Source organism: Ornithorhynchus anatinus, chromosome 9 (assembly GCF_004115215.2).
Source record: "Ornithorhynchus anatinus isolate Pmale09 chromosome 9, mOrnAna1.pri.v4, whole genome shotgun sequence".
NCBI classification, from domain to species: Eukaryota; Metazoa; Chordata; class Mammalia; order Monotremata; family Ornithorhynchidae; genus Ornithorhynchus; species Ornithorhynchus anatinus.
In genome coordinates, this window is record NC_041736.1 from 20,977,869 (window position 1) to 20,996,411 (window position 18,543).

Genomic DNA, 18,543 nt, shown 5'->3' on the forward strand with positions numbered 1-18,543 from the left:
TAAAAGTTCATCCAGTCCATTTTCCCTGTGACTTCTCTAAATTTCCTCTTACTGTAAATACATTTGCGGCTTTTCTGGGCGGAGCGATGAAATATGAAGTAGAATATAAACCTTGTAGAGACCAAAAACCTTTAGGATAGCCTTGCGTCACACCATCATTCATTCATCTAGTCGTATTTATTGAGCGCTTATTGGGTGCAGAGCACACCATCCAGATTGTCATTTTATCCTATAGGGAATTAAGGGGAAAATGAACTTACTGATGCTGCTTCTGCATTCTACGACCTCGGACTGCAGGTACGATCCAATCCCGAAGCGGTTGGTAGCGGCCACCCGGAACACATACTCGTTTCCTTCCGTCAGCCTGGAGAATTTAAACGTCGGTCGAGTCACCGACTCGGACACCGGCAGCCATCCAGGGCGATGGGCATCTCGCTGCTCCACCACGTAGCCGCTCAGAGGGGCGCCGCCGTCCATCTGGGGTGGCTCCCAGGAAATGGTTACGGAGGAGGAATCAATTTCCTCAATCTTGATGGGGCCGGTGGGTGGGCCGGGCTTATCTGGGAAAAGAAACAAAACCGAGGAATTCATTCCCGTTTCAAAACCAAACCTGGGGTACAGACCCGGGACTGGCCTCCCAACCCAGAAAAGGTAAAGACGTCAACACCTTTGGCATGTGGCCTTACCGAGAATGATAACTTTGATTGTTTCTGAGGTAGTTCCCGTCACGTTCTTCAGCTCAAGGGTGTATTCTCCAGTGTCTCTTATCGTGGTCTCCCGGATGGTTAACTTGGATGTTTTTGTGTGAGTTTCCACTGTGATGCGTTCTGATTCTCGCAGTTTGGACCCCGAAAAGAACCAGGAAGCAACTGGAGGGGGTCGACCAGCAATTGGGATAACCAACTCTATTGGTCTGCCAGCTGGAACATGGACAGTCTTTTGAGGCATCCCAGATAGATCAATCGTCGGCAACACTACGGTGGGGGAGAAATGAACAAATGTTCTTTATATCGATTCTCACGAAGAAACAAACAAAAAAAGCTAGGCATTTTGAGTTCCCCCTCCCTGATACTCCCTGATATTTTTGGAGCTGTTGCAATACAAACCTCTTAAGTCTTGCACGGTGACTGCTGTGACGATCTCTCTGGGCTCGGACACCCCTTTCTGATTTTGGGCCCTAACTCTAAATAAGTACTGTTCTCCTTCGTTCAGAGAGATGACTGTGTGTTCCAAGACCGTAGGCTTCAACGTTACCACCTTCATCCACCTTTCCGTATCGGCTTTGCAGGCCTCGAGAACATAGCCAGTGAGCCTGCTGCCACCATCATAGAGTGGTTTCTCCCAGGCGAGAGAGACACTTGACCTGGTGACATCAACCACTTCCAGCTTTTGAGGCACCAAGGGGACTTCTGAGACCAGGACGGCATCGGACGTTTCACAAGGCTCCCCGATTCCATAGATGTTCTCCGGCAGGACTCTGAAATAATACATGGTTCCTTCCACGAGGCCAGAAATCCTATACAGTGTCTTGCTACATTTGGTGGTTACGGTTTTGAATGCCCTCATCGCTGCCTCCCGTTTCTCGATGATATAGTTAGTGACCGGTGCTCCACCATCAATCGGAGGGATCTCCCAGGTAATGGTCACAGAATCCCTCGACACTTCTTTAACTTTCACTGATGGAGGTGGACCAGGCGTATCTGAAAAGAGGAACAACAAAAAAAAATAAACCACTTTTCTCACTATTTGAGCTGGCAGTGGTGACTGATTGTTAGCAAGGTACCAGGCACTGAGTAAGCATGGAAGGCATGATTTCTAATAACAGTAATAATAATTGGAGTACTCGTTAAGCCCTTGCTATGTGCCAAGCACTGTACTAAGCGCCGGGGTGCATACAAGATAATCGGGTTGGATACAGTCCCTGTCCTACACGGGGTTCACTGTCTAAGTAGGAGGGAGAACAGGAATTCTGCCCTCTAAGGAAGATACACAACTTCCTCTTTAAAATTCTGACGACAGGAAGGCAAAAGGATTTGCAGATGGATGATACACTGGACAATTAAGGAAAACAAAAGAACCTATCTGTAGCACTGAAATTTTAAGAAACTGCTCACCATAGACTTTGACGAGGACTGTGGCCGATTTCTTGCCAGATTGATTTTCGGCTTCAATCATGTATTTCCCAGCATCGTACCGATTGACTTTGTCAATGATGAGCAACGTGTAGCTGTCCGTGGTGTCAATGATGGCTCTACTCGCCAGGTCAATGTCCTTCTTGCTCCACGTGATGATAGGAGGAGGTCTTCCGGAAACGGATACCATCAGGCGGAGAGACACCCCGGCTCTGACTGTGACAGTCTTCTTTAGATCATCAGCCAGCTCGAGATCGGGGATTTCTGGAAAATGAATCACAAAATTACTTCACTCACCCCACTTTCTCGAGGAAGAGTAAATATCTTTCAATGAATTGGGTGGATTCTCAGGTTACCTAGCCTCTCCACGGGTTCTATTTCAGCTGTTGATTCGCTGTATTCGCTCATTCCGTTTGCATTCACGGCAGCCACTCGGAAACAGTATTTCTCGCCCGTCTTGAGGTCAGGCACAGTGAACTCGGCATTCCTTAGAGTCGCATTAGTGTGCACTCTGAACCACTGCTCGGTTCCCTTTTCTTGCATCTCCAGGACATAGCCGATGATATCGGCACCTCCGTCATACATGGGTTTGGTCCATGCCAAACTAATACTGCGTTTGGTGGTATCCACAACTCTTGGGGAAGATGGTGGTCCAGGAGTATCTTGGGAGGAAATAGCAATGTGTAAGTTATATGCCACATTCAAGGGTTGGAAAACAATGCAACCATTTTCACTAATATTTATTCGAACTTCAAATTAGGAGTGCAATTGCCATTCAGAGTTCTCTGAAATTCACAGTATTTGTGGCTCTCCTGATGAGCTCATTATCATTATTATCGGGAGTATATATTTTGAGCACTTATTATGTGGAGCGCCCTGTACTAGGTGCTTGGGAAATCATGACAGAAGTCAAATTTGCTGACCCTGATCACAAGGAACTTACATTCTAATGGAGTGGATAAGTGAACCAATGACTTTGAAATTCATTCAATCGTTCAATTCATTCAGTCGTACTTATTGAGCGCTTACTTTGTGCAGAGCACTGTACTAAGCACTTGGAAAGTACAATTCAGCAATAAAAAGAGACCATCCCTGCCCATGCCGGGCTTACATTTGGGAAAATTATTTGCAGTGTATTACTGAATAATTGCTTCATATCTCATGCCTAAAGAATTCCTGGGACTTACATGATGGTTCCTTGCATAAGATGAAGTTGGAAGATTCACTAGGTTCACTGTTACCAGCAGCGTTTACAGCTGTGACCCGGAACTGGTAGTCACTGCCTTCCATTAAACCAGTCACTTTCAGCCTGGTGTCGTATACAACAGAATCCTTGTTGACGCGGGTCCAGCGCAAGCTCTTCTTTTCGCGTTTGTCTACTAGATAGTTGCTGATCTCATTGCCGCCATCAGATTCTGGTTTCAGCCACTGAATGATGATGTGCTCTTTGCCAACACTCACTTTTTCTGGCATACCAGGTGGAGATGGAATGGCTGTTGAGGAAAAAAAAATCAGATTTGCCCAGTATTTGGCATTTTTTAAAACGGTATTTAAGTGTTTACTATGTGTCAGGCACTATACTGCACTGTAATCAGAAGCAGCATGGCTCAGTGGAAAGAGCACGGGCTTGGGAGTCAGAGGTGATGGGTTCGAATCCAGGCTCTGTCACTCGTCAGCTATGTGACTGTGGGCAAGTCACTTCACTTCTCTGTCCCTCAGTTATCTCATCTGGAAAATGGGGATGAAGACTGTGAGCCTCACGTGGGACAATCTGATTACCCTGTATCTACCCCAGCACTTAGAACAGTGCTCTGCACATAGTAAGCGCTTAACAAATACCAACATTATTATTATTATAATCAGATTAGAAATAGTCCATGTCCTACATGGAGCTCACAGTCTTAATCTCCATTTTACAGATGAGGGAACTGAGGCACAGAGAAGTGAAGTGACTTGCCCAGGGTCACATAGCAGACAAGTGGCTGAGCCCTTGTGACCGCCAGGCCCATGCTCTATCCACTAGACCACGCTGCTTCCCATTATTAAATAACTGCACACTTTCAGTCTTCCTCCCTGTCCCAACATGTGGTAGTCAGGATTTTGCAAAAATGCAAATACTCACTGAATGTATTTCGGGCAACAATCGGTTCCGTCTCAACAGGGACCCCCAGGCCATACTTGTTGACTGCCCTCACACGGAATACGTATTCATTGTTTTTGATGAGCCTGGTCACAACATATGAGAGCGTCTGGCATTCAGCCTCAACAATAACCCAGTTGAGCCTGCTAGTTTCACGTCTTTCCACAGTGTAGTGTGTCAGTTCCGCCCCTCCGTCCTCCTGAGGCTGCTTCCACGCCAGAGTGCACTTCTCTTCCGTCACTCTGCTCACAGTGAGATTTGCACACGGGCCCGGAGAATCTGAAAAAGGTGCAACGCCATTCGGTGAAAAGAGTCAGTTTCCTGAGCAGGATTAAGAGGTCGATAACTCCACATAGAGCGTGTTTGACTAAGCGTTACCTACCGAGGACTTTGACGATGACAGAGACAGTCTTGGTTCCGCTGGCGTTCTTGACGGTCAAGGTGTATTTTCCACTGTCACTTCTGTCACAGAATTTGATCACTGCAGTGGCCCGTTTGCTGGTGTACTGCAAAGAGACTTTCTCACAGAGATCCAGTTCCTTGTCGCCTTTGGTCCAGAAGATTTTGGGTTCAGGTTTGCCGCCCACTGCCGCGTCGAGGACAAGATCAGATCCAGCTCGGATGGTTACGATCTCACCCTGCAGCCTGGCATCCAGCTCAGCTTTGGGAGGGGCTGTGAAAGGGCAAGACATAGGCAAGTGAATACATACCCTTGGGTGCGAGTCATAAGACATGAAATGGTTCCCAGGAGGCGTCGGACTACTCCTTACAATATTCGTCTTTGCAGGTGACGGCCCCAGTGGATTCGGAGCCCTTGCTGATGACCCCGGCTGCGTTCTTGGCCAACACACGGAATTCGTAAGTGTCTCCCTCGCTCAGAGCTGTCACGGTGAAGAAATTTTCCGAAACGATGGTGTAGTTGCATTTCAGCCAGCGACCGTCTCCAGCGTCGTTGAACGGCTTCCGCTCAACGATGTAACCCACAATTTTGCTGCCGCCGTCGTAAATGGGGGCTGACCAGCTCAGTGAAACCGTCGATCTCGTGACATCGGTTACTTCCGGCCTTCCAGGGGCATCTAAAGTGGGGTGAAAATACGGTCAACATCCCCTGAACTTTCTGGTTAGAAATAAACCAAAATCCTACCCGGAGCTGTCTCGATACATACCAACTGGATTTTGAGCCACTAAAGGTCTTGAAGCTTCGCTGGCTTTGCTCACGCCAGCTGCGTTGAGTGCGTATGTTCTGAATTGATATTCCAGACCTTCCACCAAGCCAGTGACTTTGAAGTTGCACTCCAAGCATGGCACTTTGTTTTCCTTCACCCAGAGGATAGTGTTGCGTTCTTTTTTCTCAACCCAGTACCCGATAACCTTGCTGCCACCATCGTGATACGGCTCCTCCCAACGGATAGCCATGGCATTGGCGGATACAAAGTAGACTTCAGGCCTGGTGGGCGCACTGGGAGGAACTGTTCAGAAACAGAAGGGAAAATGGTTATTTACGGAGCCCCTGTGCATGCCATCCTGCAAAGCAGAGACCTGGATAGTTGAGGAAACGCTTATCCCCCTTACCGAAGGGATGCTCAGCCACTATTGGAGCCGATTCCAGAGGCTTGCTGATCCCAAATCTGTTTTCTGAACAGACGCGGAACGTGTATTCCATGTATTTCGTGAGGTGAGTGACTTTGATCTGGGTGCGTTTGACGCTGGAATTTACCAGCTGCCAAGCTGTCGTTCCTGATTCTCGTTTCTCCACGATGTAATTGGTGATCTCAGTGCCGCCGTCGTCTTTAGGCTCCTGCCAGGTCAAGACACATGACTCAGCAGAGACGGACGAGACTTCGATGGGACCCGTCACCGGGCCCGGCCTTCCAATGACCACGACGGTCACGCTGAATGTCTTCACCCCTGCAGTGTTCTCGAGCGTCAAGTGATAGTTTCCAGAGTCCCCTCTCATGCTCTCCTTAACGGTCAGAGTCGTTCTCTCCTTGGTGGTGGTTATGCACATTCGCTCGGTTTCCTTCAGTCTGGTTTCTTCAAGTTTCCATGTAACCTTGGGAGTGGGACGGCCACCGATTGGAATGTCAATGGTGAACGGGCTCCCGGCTTTGCACGTGATGAGCTGGTTGGTGATCCCACTGAGATCTGCAGTGGGCTCAACCTGCGGCTCCTTGATGATGACAGAGGAGAAAGCTTCCCTGGGCTCACTGTAGCCAGCGTTGTTCTTGGCCTTCACCCGGAACTCGTATTCTGTGTTCTCTATGAGACGTTCCACTGTCAGAGTAAGTTGTTTGGTTTGGCCGGCTTCCACCCAAAATTCAGAGCCCTTCTGTCTCATTTCCAGGAGGTAGCCAGTGATCCGGCTTCCGCCGTCGTGTTCAGGTTTAAGCCAAGCCAACACGGCTGAGGATTTGGTGGTGTCGATGACATCCAGCCTCTTAGGCGGAGCAGGTTCTTCCGTGGCCACGATCGGCTCCGGCATCTCGTACGGCTCACCGATGCCGTATTCGTTCACGGCAGAAACCCGGAAGTAGTATGGCGCCCCTTCCGTGAGATCTGTGACCTTTAAGATTTGCCGTGCACACTTTTCGCTTATGATCTGCCAGCTCCTGCGGCTCGCTTCCCGCTTCTCCACGACGTAGTGATGGACCCGGGCCCCTCCGTCAAGGAGCGGAGCATCCCACATCAGTGTGACGGACCCTCTGGTCACATCCTTGAAGGTGATGGGGCCCGGAGGGCCTGGAGAGTCCAGAACCTTGACCGTAAAAGTGACTGCTTTGCTGCCATTGTTGTTCTCTACTGAAAAGGTGTATTTGCCAGCGTCATTTCTGTTGCAGTTCTCCACCGTGAGGGTGCTGAATGAATCGGTTATGTGAATGTCAGCTCGGATACTCAGGTTGGAGTCCGGCTTGCTCCATGCCGCGGTAGGAGTAGGTCTTCCTCGGAAGGCAATAAACAGACGGATACTCGCCCCTGCTCTAACAACGTGCATTTGCTTGAAGTTGGCGTCAATGTCAAGTTCTGGAGCGGACAGTCTGTCCACCGCTTGAATGGTCCCGGAAACTTCACAGCTCTCTCCTTTGCCAGCACCGTTGATGGCGCTGACTCGGAACTTGTACTCTTCGCCTGCCTGTAAATCGGTGACTGTATACCTCGTTTTAACACAAGCCTCTGCATTGACTTTCTGCCAGTCTCCCAAGTCAGCTTTGCACATTTCAATGATGTAGCCGATTATTTCCAGGCCTCCATCAAAAACTGGCTTGCCCCATTCCAAGCTGACGGTTGTCTTGGAGGTGTCTGTCACTTTGACTACAGTAGGAGCACTCGGTGGATTCACTGGCTCTCTACATTTAATGAGCCTTGAAATACCACTGGTCGGTCCTACTCCTGCAGCGTTTTCCGCCATCACGTGGAACTCATATTCGTTGCCTTCCGTGAGACCAGTTACTCTGAATCTTGTTTCGATAATGGGCCGTTTGCTGGAGACTTTTACCCATCTCATGCTCTTCTTTTCTCTCCTTTCCAGGATGTATTGTTGAATTTCATTTCCACCGTCCGATTCTGGCCTGGCCCAGGTGAGTGTGATGCTATCTCCAGTTACGTTGGTAGGTTCTGGGGTGCCAGGGGCATCTGGAACAGCTGTCGGAAAAATAAGAAAACAAAGCCAATCAGATACATCTGCCAGAAGAGGGTGGCGGCCATTTATTCAAGTAGCTTCGAGTGAAAATGGAAAACGTACTGTACTGAATCTGGGCGACAACTGGGTCGGAATCCAGTGGCCGGCCAACACCAAACTTATTGGCTGCAGAAATCCGGAACTGGTACTCGTTGCCCTTTATGAGTTTGACTGCTGTGTAACTGAGGGCTTCACAATTGTCTTCAATGAGTGCCCAAGCGAGTCTGCTGGTTTCCCGTTTTTCAATAACATAGTGGGTTACAGGAGCACAGCCATCATTGAGGGGAGCGTCCCACCATAAGGTCATCTTTTCTCCAGTAATGTTGGTGAATCTTATTGGTCCAACTATTTTTCCTGGTGTATCTGTCGGGGAAAAAAAAACAAAAAACAAAACCTCAGAGTTAACATTTGACCCTTCCACTTAGAAAAGACATGACAAACATGCAACTGTCTCACGTGTGAGGATCTTAACAAAAATGAGGTAAGACACCTTGAACTTTTATGGAGATTTCTGCTTTTGTACTTCCGGACACATTTTTGGCTTCTATTGTGTATACTCCACGGTGATCACGGGTGGCATCTCTAACAAAAATAGTGCTGGATCCAAGGACATCTGTTATTTCCATATTCATTCTCTTTTCAATCTCTTGTCCGTCTTTGAACCAAGTGACTCTGGGCACTGGTCGCCCCTGGACCAAAGCTTTGAGCCGAAGGCTATCCCCAGCCTTAACAATAAGGCCATCAAAGTATTCTGGACCAAATTCCACGGTTGGAGGAACTAGAAAAGAAAGGAGATCAATTTGATATTTAAATTTGGTTCACCAGCGCTGTTCGGCCGTAGCTCTGAAATCTAGAGGAGAACTTGGCTTGCACCATGGTAGAGAGGAAGGATTCCAATCTAAGAGTTTAAAGACTTCATGGTCTAGTTTGTATGTTTGATTCTTGGGGCTTTAGTCTCCTTGTTTTGAGAGATCAAATTAATTCTACTGCTTTGTAAAGAAAAAAAAAGTCAAAGAATGGGAATGAAGTGGGTTTGACCTGTGGAAAACATATTTCTTAACCTGTACTGTTTGTTTCCATACCATCCCTTTGTTAATACAGGGATCAGGAAATTAGGAAGAGCCAGAGGATAGGGACGTGAACTGGATTTAAATTAGGCAACTGTAGTGATGGGGCTGGGGGGTTGAACCTTCAGATCTATAACAGTGTGAAAAAGTTGGTTAAATCTATACTCTCATTTCAAAAGGTTAGCAGAAAAATCTTTGAAATTTAAGTGTGGGGAAGCATCCACTCTTCAGCAATGTGCTGTTTCCGCTGGCCCATATTGGAACAGATATAACTATACGAGCTCAAACACATTGTGTTTTTCTTGGACTTATCACTTAGTTCCTGTACTCTCCCAAATGCTTAGTAAAGCATAGTAAGCACTCAGTAAATACCATTGATTGATCCTTGGGAGATAGAAAGAGGACAGATGCTTCCATTCCAGTTTTATGATAAGGGAATGGAAACTCAATCACTGAAAGGTATTTATTGAGCACTTGCTATGTGCAGAGCACTGTACTAAGAACTTGGGAGAGTACAGCAGAATTGGCAGGCACATTCCCTGCCTATAATGAACTTACAGTCTAGAGGGGACCATTTTTAGGACACACTCAAAAGGGGAAAGTCGTTGGCCCTTGGTCATCCAGCAGGTTAGGGGTAGAGTGCTTACCATTTTCATCTCTGGTCATGATATAGCCTGAAGATTGGGATGGTGGGCTGATTGTTCCAACGGCATTTCTTGCAATGATACGGAACTCGTATCGGTCACCCGGGCTTAGTCCTGTGACTGTATATTGACATTCACTGACATCTGTAAAGTTGCATCTAAGCCATCTGTCATTTCCTTGCCGTTTCTCAATACTGTAGGCTACAATCTTACTGCCTCCATCACGCAAGGGAGGATTCCATTTGAGTGTGACAGTTTCTCGGGTAACGTCAATGTAGTCAGGAGTGCCGGGTGGGTCTAAAGAAATGATATGAGAATAACATGGAGAATTACTGGCAGAAAACACTGTAGTTAAGGGAAATCCACAAGTGACCCAAAAATCTAACTTTCAGCCAAGCCACCTCCTCCCCGTCAACCCTTTACAAAGACAGTCAAAAGATAACATTAATTAACTGGGGGAGGGGAGTGTTCTCTCCTCCTCCTCCTTTCCTAATGAGCCTTTCGGGGGGTGGGGAGGGAGGGTATTGTGAGTAGTGACAAGGCCAAAAGGCAGGTAGCAGAAGGACCGAGGTGAGCAAGGGCACTGGATTATCCAGAAACTGGATCGTCAGCAATGCCTGCAGAATTAAAAGGTGGCAACTTGCAATTAAGACCAACTCCTAAATGACATAAATTTCCCATAATTGTGGTCACTCACCTACAGGGGACACCGCCAGAGTAAATTTGCTTGGATCGCTAGGTGGGCTTAGGCCAGCAGAATTTTCAGCACACACCCGGAACTGGTAATCCAGTCCTTCGATGAGTCCAATGATTCTGTATTCTCTTCCAGAGATAGATGATGTGTTAACTTTCTGCCACAGGATGCTATTTCTTTCTTTCTTTTCAACATAGAATCCAGTAACTTCGGAACCTCCATCATAAACAGGAGCATCCCAAGTGATTGACATGCCATCAGATGTGACATTGTAGACCACAGGCTTTCCGGGAGGCCCGGGAATCCTGAACTGGTGTTTGGCCACAATATCTTTGGAGACGAGAGGTGGGCTTACTCCGTATCTGTTTTCTGCCTTAACCCTGAATTGGTACTCGGTGTCTTTCACGAGATTAGGGACCTTGAAAGTTGTTCTGGTAGCACTAGAACACACCATCTTCCAGTTTGTTTGGGAGGTTTCCCTCTTTTCAATGCTGTAAGAAGTAATTTCTCCTCCTCCATCATCTTCGGGGACATCCCATGACATGATGACACTGTCAGCTTTGATTTCTTCAAACCGGATGGGTCCTTTGGGCTTGGATGGGGGACCCAGAGTGATGACTGTAATGGGAAAGCTATTTCTGCTCACTGCATTATCAAGAATGACAGTGTACTTGCCACCATGCTCCTTTTTCACATTCTTGATACTCAAAGTTATTTTGTTCTCAGTCTTACTGAAGCGGACCTGTTCGCTCTCTTTCAGAGGCATGTTGTCCTTCAACCAACTAATGGCTGGTTTGGGTTTCCCTTTGTAAGGCAGTTCGAGGTGAATGTTGTGACCAATTCTCACCTTGATCGTGGCTTCGGGGATATCAGAAAGGTCAACGTCTGGTGTTATCAAAAGTTCTTTCACAGTGATGGGTCCAACAATCACCCCGTCGCTCAGTCCCTTCTCGTTTTTAGCACACACTCTGAATTCCAAGACTGACTGCTCCTTGAGATTGTCAATTTCGATTTCACATGCTTTGCTTACACCGGCGTGAGACCAGGTCTGTTCGCCTTTGCCTTTCCTTTCCACGACGTATTCGGTGATAACACTGCCACCGTCAAAGTCGGGTTTGGTCCAGTGCAGGGTGACAGAGGTCTTGGTTGAGTCTTTCATCGACAAATCTCTCACTGGGGCCGGGACCTCGGCAGCTTTCACGGGCTCAGTGGTCTCACAGGGCTCTCCCATTCCATTTTCATTTTCTGCGAGAACGCGGAAGAAGTACGGAATCTTCTCTGACAGGTCTGTCACCTTGAAGGAGGTGTTGGAGCATTTTGTGGTCACAGCGGACCAGGTTCTCTTGGTGGCGTCTCTCTTTTGGATGATGTAGTTTGTTATGGGAGAGCCGCCGTCAATGAGAGGAGGTTCCCAGAGCAGGGTGACGGTGCCTCGGGACACATGCTTGAGCTGCAATTTCTGGCATGCCGCTGGTGTGTCAAGCACTTTGACACTCACAGTTGAAGACTTGGGCTCGCCAACTCCATTTTCTATCGTCATAACATACTTCCCCGTGTCGTGGCGGGTAACTTGAAGGATGGTGAGTAGCGAAGATGAGTCGGTGTTCTGAATGTTGTACCTGGCATCAATGCTTAGGTTCTTTTCTTCTTTTCTCCATGTGACAGTGGGCGGGGGTCTCCCTTTGAAGGGAATCAACACTTGGACATCCTCTCCTGCTTTTGCAATAACAGAGGTTCTGAAAGCCACGTCCAGGTCGATCTCCGGTTCCTCTGTAGAAACAAAAGATGGATGTGAGGTTATTAACAAAGAAAGGAATCTGGAATGATTCTAACTGCCCAAACACCACCACCTTAAGCTGGCAGGGCGATATCCCTTCCAGGTACATACCAAGGATATCTTTAGCTTGCACGGGTTCTGTCATTTCAATAGGTTCTCCTTGTCCAGCACAATTTAGAGCAGATACACGGAAATAGTAGTTGATGCCAGGGTTCAGGTGAGACACCACATACTCGGTTGTCCTAACTTCGCCCTTGGTGCTGACAACAGTCCATTCCTCCTCAGCGCCCTCTCTTTTCTCCACCACGTACCCAGTAATGGCACTGCCTCCATCATACACTGGCTTAGACCAGCCGAGAGTAATGGAAGATTTAGTGGTATCTACGATCTTGAGTTTTGCTGGTTGCCCTGGTTCATCTGCAATGGACAATCGTAATTAATTACAAGACAGAACACCGGCTGACCATCCATCTCCAACATGTAACCCCATTGACATATGTGCAGTTAACTCTATGATTTCTTACCGATTGGATCTGCAGCTTTGTAGAAATCAGATGGTTCAGAAAATGGACCCAATCCAGCTGCGTTGACGGCACACACTCGGTATTGATAGTCGCTGTTTTCGGTTAATCCTGACACTTTCTGTCTAGTGTCCCGGATGGTTTCTTTCAGCACCTTGAACCAGGCTAAGCTCTTTTTATCTCGCTTCTCGAGGTAATAGCCATTGATTTCACTGCCTCCGTCTACTACTGGTCTGTTCCAGACGACTGTCATGGAGTTCTTGGTACTCTTGGTGACCTCTGGGACACTAGGTGGCCCAGGGGTAACTGTTAGGAAAAAAAAATTGTTGAAACATTGTAGCCAAAAAAAAAAAAAAAATCCACCCAAACCTGTCCCAAGTGGACTTGTGGCCCTTCAATTAGCCATTTGACTTCTCTACCCTGGGTAAACAATTTCGATTTCATTTTTCTTATGCAAGTCCTGTGCCACCTTATAAAAACATCGGGGCTGCTAATGATAATAATAATTATGGTATATTTTTAAGCGCTTACTATGTGCCAGGCAATGTACTAAGCACTGGGGTAGGTACAAGCTAATCAGTTTGGACACAGTCATTGTCTCCCACGGGTCTCACAGTCTTAATCCTCATTTCACAGATGAAGTAACTGAGGCCCAGAGAAGTTAAATGACTTGCCCAAGCTCACACAGCAGAGAAGTGGCAGAACGGGGATTAGAACCCAGGACTCCCAGACCCATGCTCTATTAGCAGCCATGCTGCTGCTAATGGTTTAGTCCTGATTTGCAAAGCGGTGATCCCCACAGTTGCCTCATGTCGTCGTTACTTACCAAAAGCATTTTTAGCCACCACAGGTTCTGATTCCAAGGGTTCCCCAACTCCATACTTGTTCACGCCCCGGACCCGGAAGATGTATTCATTTCCTTTGATGAGTTTTGTAGTAGTGACGATGCACTCTTCCAGGTTTTCAGACACCATGGACCACACCACACGGCTCGTCTCGCGTTTCTCCACAATGTAATGGGTTATTTTTGCTCCGCCATCGTCTGCCGGAGGTCGCCATAGCAGGGTTATCTTTTCGGCAGTGACGGTCTTAAACTCTATGGGGCCGCCTGGCGGGCCGGGCTTGTCTGTTGAGAGATGAAATGGGACATGGAAGAGACTCCAAAAATCAACTCATCGGTCCTTTCCAACAGTAGGCCAAGTAAGAAGCCACGGTAATCAGAATTCACTACATACCTAGGATCTGCACTCTGATGCTAGCCGAGGCCGAACCCATGGCATTCCTTAATTTTAACTCGTAGGTTCCGCTATTAAGACGGTTGGCATCTTTGATGAGGATGGATGCAAGTTCCGTTGAATTTTCAACAGACACCAGTGCATTGGTTTGAAGCTCTTTGTCGTCTTTGTACCATTCAATTGTTGGCTCCGGCTTGCCAGAGATACCGGCTCTAAGTTTTACTGCTGTTCCAGCTCTGTACTTGACCACCTCCGTGTATTCTAGTGGCAAGTCAATTTGGGGGCCGCCTGAGGGAAAAGAAATGAATGAGGAAATGGAAATCAATTAGAATGGGAAAATGACCTCAGCAATTCTGGTGATGAGTCAGTATACTTTTCTGAGCATTCAGGGGATTTTACACTAAACTAGAAGGCACCGAGTTATGGTATTAACTGTAATAATCATATTTGTGGCATTTCTTAAGGGCATACTATGCACCAAGCACTGTACCTAGCTGCTGGGAGTAAGAAAGAGATAATTTGATAAGGGAACAGTCCCTGTCCTGGTGATGATGATGATGATATTTGCTAAGTGCTTACTATGTGCCAAGCACTGGCCTGAATGGAGCTCCCAATCTGTCATCCTTTCGAAAACTCCAGCAATATCCATGTCAAAAGACCAGTTTATACAGGGCAGTTTCAGTGAAAAGAAAACCAACTTTAGGTCCTGAAAATATTCAGAGTGTTTTTAAATGATGAAATGCTTGCTTACCATAAGTATCGACGCACGTGACAGGGCCTACGACCTCAGATGGATTGCTAGTAGAACCAACAGCATTCTTGGCGAAAACCCGGAACTCATACTGGGAACTCTGAGTCAAGCCCGTTACAGTGAACTGTGTCTCAATGACATTGGTGAAGCTGGCTTTCGTCCACCTGCCGTCTGGTATGTCCCGTCTCTCGACAATGTAGCCTGTTATCTTGCTACCGCCATCGAAAGCTGGCTTCTGCCACGAAAGGCTAACAAAGTTCTTGGAGATATCTGTGATGCGAACGTTTCTTGGAGGTTCTGGGGTATTAAGAAATAGAATAACATTATTCTAAATAGAATAATAAATAGAATGTTATTCTGTAATGCCCAGTGGGTGACACAGGTTTCTATTTCTAGACAGAGCCCACCCCACCGATCATATTCTTGGCCCACTATACATACCACAGGCATCGATAGCAAGAACTGGGTCTGAAGGATGGCTAGGTTTTCCAATGCCAGCGGCATTTTCAGCATACACCCTAAATTCATAAATGAGTCCGGCGCTGATGGTGGTCACTTTGAAGTGAGTTGTGCGAATAATCATTTTATTGGCCTTCTGCCATAAAATGCTGTTCCTGTCCTTCATTTCCAAATGGTATCCGACCACTGCGCTGCCTCCGTTAGAAACCGGCTCATGCCAACCGACTGTGATGCTCTCTCGCGTGACATTAGTGACCCACGGTGTAGAGGGAGGTCCTGGTGTGGCTACACAGAGAGAGAGAGATACCCCAAAGGTTAGGGCACAGGCCTTTCCGAAAGTCACATCCCTAACTGTGGGCCTCTGTAAAAAGCTGATGGGTATATTGATTAATAATAATAATAATGATGATGATGGTATTTGTTAAGTGCTTACTATGTGCCAAGCTCTGTTCTAAGCACTGGGGTAGATACAAGGTATTCAGATTGCCCCACCTGGGGCTCACAGTCTTAATCCCCATTTGACAGATGAAGTAACTGAGGCACAGAGAAGCTAAGTGACTTGCCCAAAGTCACACAGCTGACAGGTGGTGGAGCCGGGATTAGAACCCATGACCCCTGATTCCCAAGCCTCTGCTCTTTCCACTGAGCCATGCTATTACTTACTGTATGGCAGCTTAACAGTCACGCATGCTGAATCGATATGGTCGCTGATGCCAAAGCGGTTCTCCGCCTTGATGCGGAATTGATATTCTTCTCCCGTGGTCAACTTCATGACTTTAATCACGTTTCTCGCAACAGTTGCCGAAACTTCAGTCCAGACCGCCGTGTTTGTCTCTCTCTTGAGTACAATATAGTTGGTCACTTGACTTCCCCCATCATACTTAGGTGGCTGCCACTTCAGGGTGACACTTTCCTCCGTGACATCGCTAATTACAACTGGGCCCTCTGGGGGTCCAGGCCTGTCCAGCACAACAATGTTAATAAAAGCTTTCGTGGTTCCACTGGAATTGGCTGCAGTGATCTCATACCTTCCGGCGTCAGCTGCGACACTCTCTTTAAGATTAATGGTGACGTTTTCGGCAGTGGTTTCGGTGTTAAATCGCATGGTTCCTTTCACTGTGACGCCATCTCTGGATAACGTCACCTTTGGCAGCGGTTTCCCAGAAATTGGAATGTCAACCTTAAGGTTGGATCCTGCTCTCACATACACAGTGTTACTTGGGAAATTCTTCATATCAATTTCAGGAGATTCTGGAAAATAAAAAGAAAAACATTGCCAAAGTTAGATGAATGTTAGGTGGCAAAAAAAAAACCCCAAAACATATCTAAATGAAGGAAAACATTTCAAGCTCTATGTGAGGTCATACCCAATTGTTCTTTTACAAGAACAGGAAGCAAAAGTTCTTTTGGATCACTGAGCCCAGCTTGGTTTTCAGCAAACACCCTGAAGAAGTATTCGGAATTTTCTCGGAGGCCAGAAACAACATGATGAGTGGTTTTTACAACTGCACATTTAACCCAGTTCTTCTGTCCTTTTTCTAGTGCTTCAACGATGTAGTGCTCGATTCGGCTGCCACCGTCATGCTCCGGTTTAAGCCAAGTCAAAGAAATGCTGTCCTTGGAAATACTTGTCACTCCAAGTTTTTCAGGAGGGCTTGGTTTTTCTAGGAAGGGAAATAATACAGAAAGAAAAGGAAAATCAGTACAATGATCTGCTTATCAGGTAGGTACTTCTGACAAGTGAGTATGATTAGCCTTTGATTTACTGAAGTGTCAAAATGAAAGCCATTCTTTTATTTGGACTTTGATTTATCATTCATTTTGTACCAATTTTTGAAGCCTCCCCCCCCCCCAAATTAAAGAGCGTGTGAGTGTTTAACCAAGTATTATTTGAGTTAAAAAAAAAAAAGAGTGGTTTTGGTAAAGATGGAAGCACTGAACAAGGGACGGGAGGGAGGGAGATCATGACAGATGTTTTTCAGCTTCATCAGTAAAATACTGGCCAGGTTATTTATGCTTGTTGTGGGTGGGAAATGTGTGTTTACTGTAATACCGTACTCTCCCAAGCCCTTAGTACAGTGCTCTGAAAGGAGTAAGCACTCAATAAATACGACTGACTGATATGGAAAAATTCAGACTTGCCTAAACATAATAATGGTTTATATTTGTATTTTTCCCAAGCATTCCCTATAATTAACTCCTTTGATCCTCATGATATCCCTGGGAGATTGGCAGAGGTAGGTATTACCTCATGCCGACTTGCCAAACGTCACGGAACAGACCAGTGACAGAACTGGGACCAGAGCCTAACCCTCCTGACTTTCGGCCTTTTCCACCACACTACACAAACATTTATTGGATTCTGAAAAAAGATAACTGAAAAGATACAACTGTCAATCACAACGTATTTTTTAAATAACCTCATTGGTCTTAAATCCTCACCCCTCCCCTTATTAGGCTGGACTAAGGAAATGACTTTTTGGGCCAGTAAAAATGCCTAGCACTAGCTACTTACTGCCCCAGTCATCTATTATCAGTTTGACAGTGGCCACCTGCACAAGACAAAGCTAATGGGAGGTTGACAAATTCCACTCAAATCTAAGCGGTGTTAATGATTCCTCAATTTATTAGCCAGCCAATGACAGAGGGAATTGCTACTGATAACTTTCATGTCAATTTAGCACAGAGGTCTGAAGAGCATTCTCCATCTTGGGTTCTTTCCAACAAAATATTATTTGGGAAGATCTATGTCTCCCATGGAATCTTTCTCCCTGGGGCCAAAGGAAGCTGGTTTTGTTACTTCATTCACCAAACCCAGACTCTGGGAACTGTCCTGAGGCCACTGGGGTGAAACTGAGTGGGGGTGAGGGTGGGAAATGTTGACATATTCCCTGTCAGGTGCATATGCTGGCAGCTAGTCTCCTGGTGCTGACTCGGGAGAGAGATTAGTAGTATGTTCTCCAGAAGTATTTATCAGGTCTGGGGGTACGGTCCTTACTTTAGTTTGTTTCCTAATGGTAAAACATCAGTGCAATTATCTTCTAAAGGACTGCTCCATGCAAAACCACCTAATGACCATATGTGAGAATTTTGAAACTGACCTTTTTTTGTCTAAGGAATTTCCCACCTCCAACTTCCCTTGCCCCATGGTCTGTATCCTGAACAGTTAAGCTGCCATGTTGTGGCTCCTTATCTGCTATAATGATGAAACTCTCCACTGCCCCATAGAAGGGTATTTGTTAAAGCACCTACTCTGTGCCAGGCACTGTAGTAGATACAAGATACACAGTCTGTCTCCCACTTGGGGCTCACAGTCAATCTCCATCTTAGAGATGAGGTAACTGAGGCACAGAGAAGTGAAATGACTTGCCCAAGGTCACACAGCAGACAGTGGAGGAGTTGGGATTAGAACCTAGGTCCTCTGATCTCCAGGCCTGTGCTCTTTTC

The 18,543-nt window shown here is 46.6% G+C and overlaps 1 protein-coding gene across 1 annotated transcript in view; it reads right to left on the minus strand.

Annotated features, from left to right (window-relative positions):
- TTN (titin) overlaps window positions 1-18,543 on the minus strand; it is a 305,556-nt gene that overhangs the window by 16,875 nt on the left and 270,138 nt on the right. Inside the window, 23 exon segments of the mRNA XM_039913043.1 lie at window positions 261-560; window positions 687-974; window positions 1,107-1,700; window positions 2,115-2,396; window positions 2,489-2,794; window positions 3,320-3,625; window positions 4,255-4,551; window positions 4,655-4,945; window positions 5,043-5,348; window positions 5,439-5,741; window positions 5,845-7,911; window positions 8,012-8,311; window positions 8,439-8,726; window positions 9,663-9,956; window positions 10,357-12,123; window positions 12,242-12,547; window positions 12,655-12,957; window positions 13,478-13,777; window positions 13,887-14,174; window positions 14,638-14,934; window positions 15,079-15,381; window positions 15,760-16,347; window positions 16,464-16,760. Of these exon segments, the coding sequence (XP_039768977.1) occupies window positions 261-560; window positions 687-974; window positions 1,107-1,700; window positions 2,115-2,396; window positions 2,489-2,794; window positions 3,320-3,625; window positions 4,255-4,551; window positions 4,655-4,945; window positions 5,043-5,348; window positions 5,439-5,741; window positions 5,845-7,911; window positions 8,012-8,311; window positions 8,439-8,726; window positions 9,663-9,956; window positions 10,357-12,123; window positions 12,242-12,547; window positions 12,655-12,957; window positions 13,478-13,777; window positions 13,887-14,174; window positions 14,638-14,934; window positions 15,079-15,381; window positions 15,760-16,347; window positions 16,464-16,760 (10,671 nt within the window).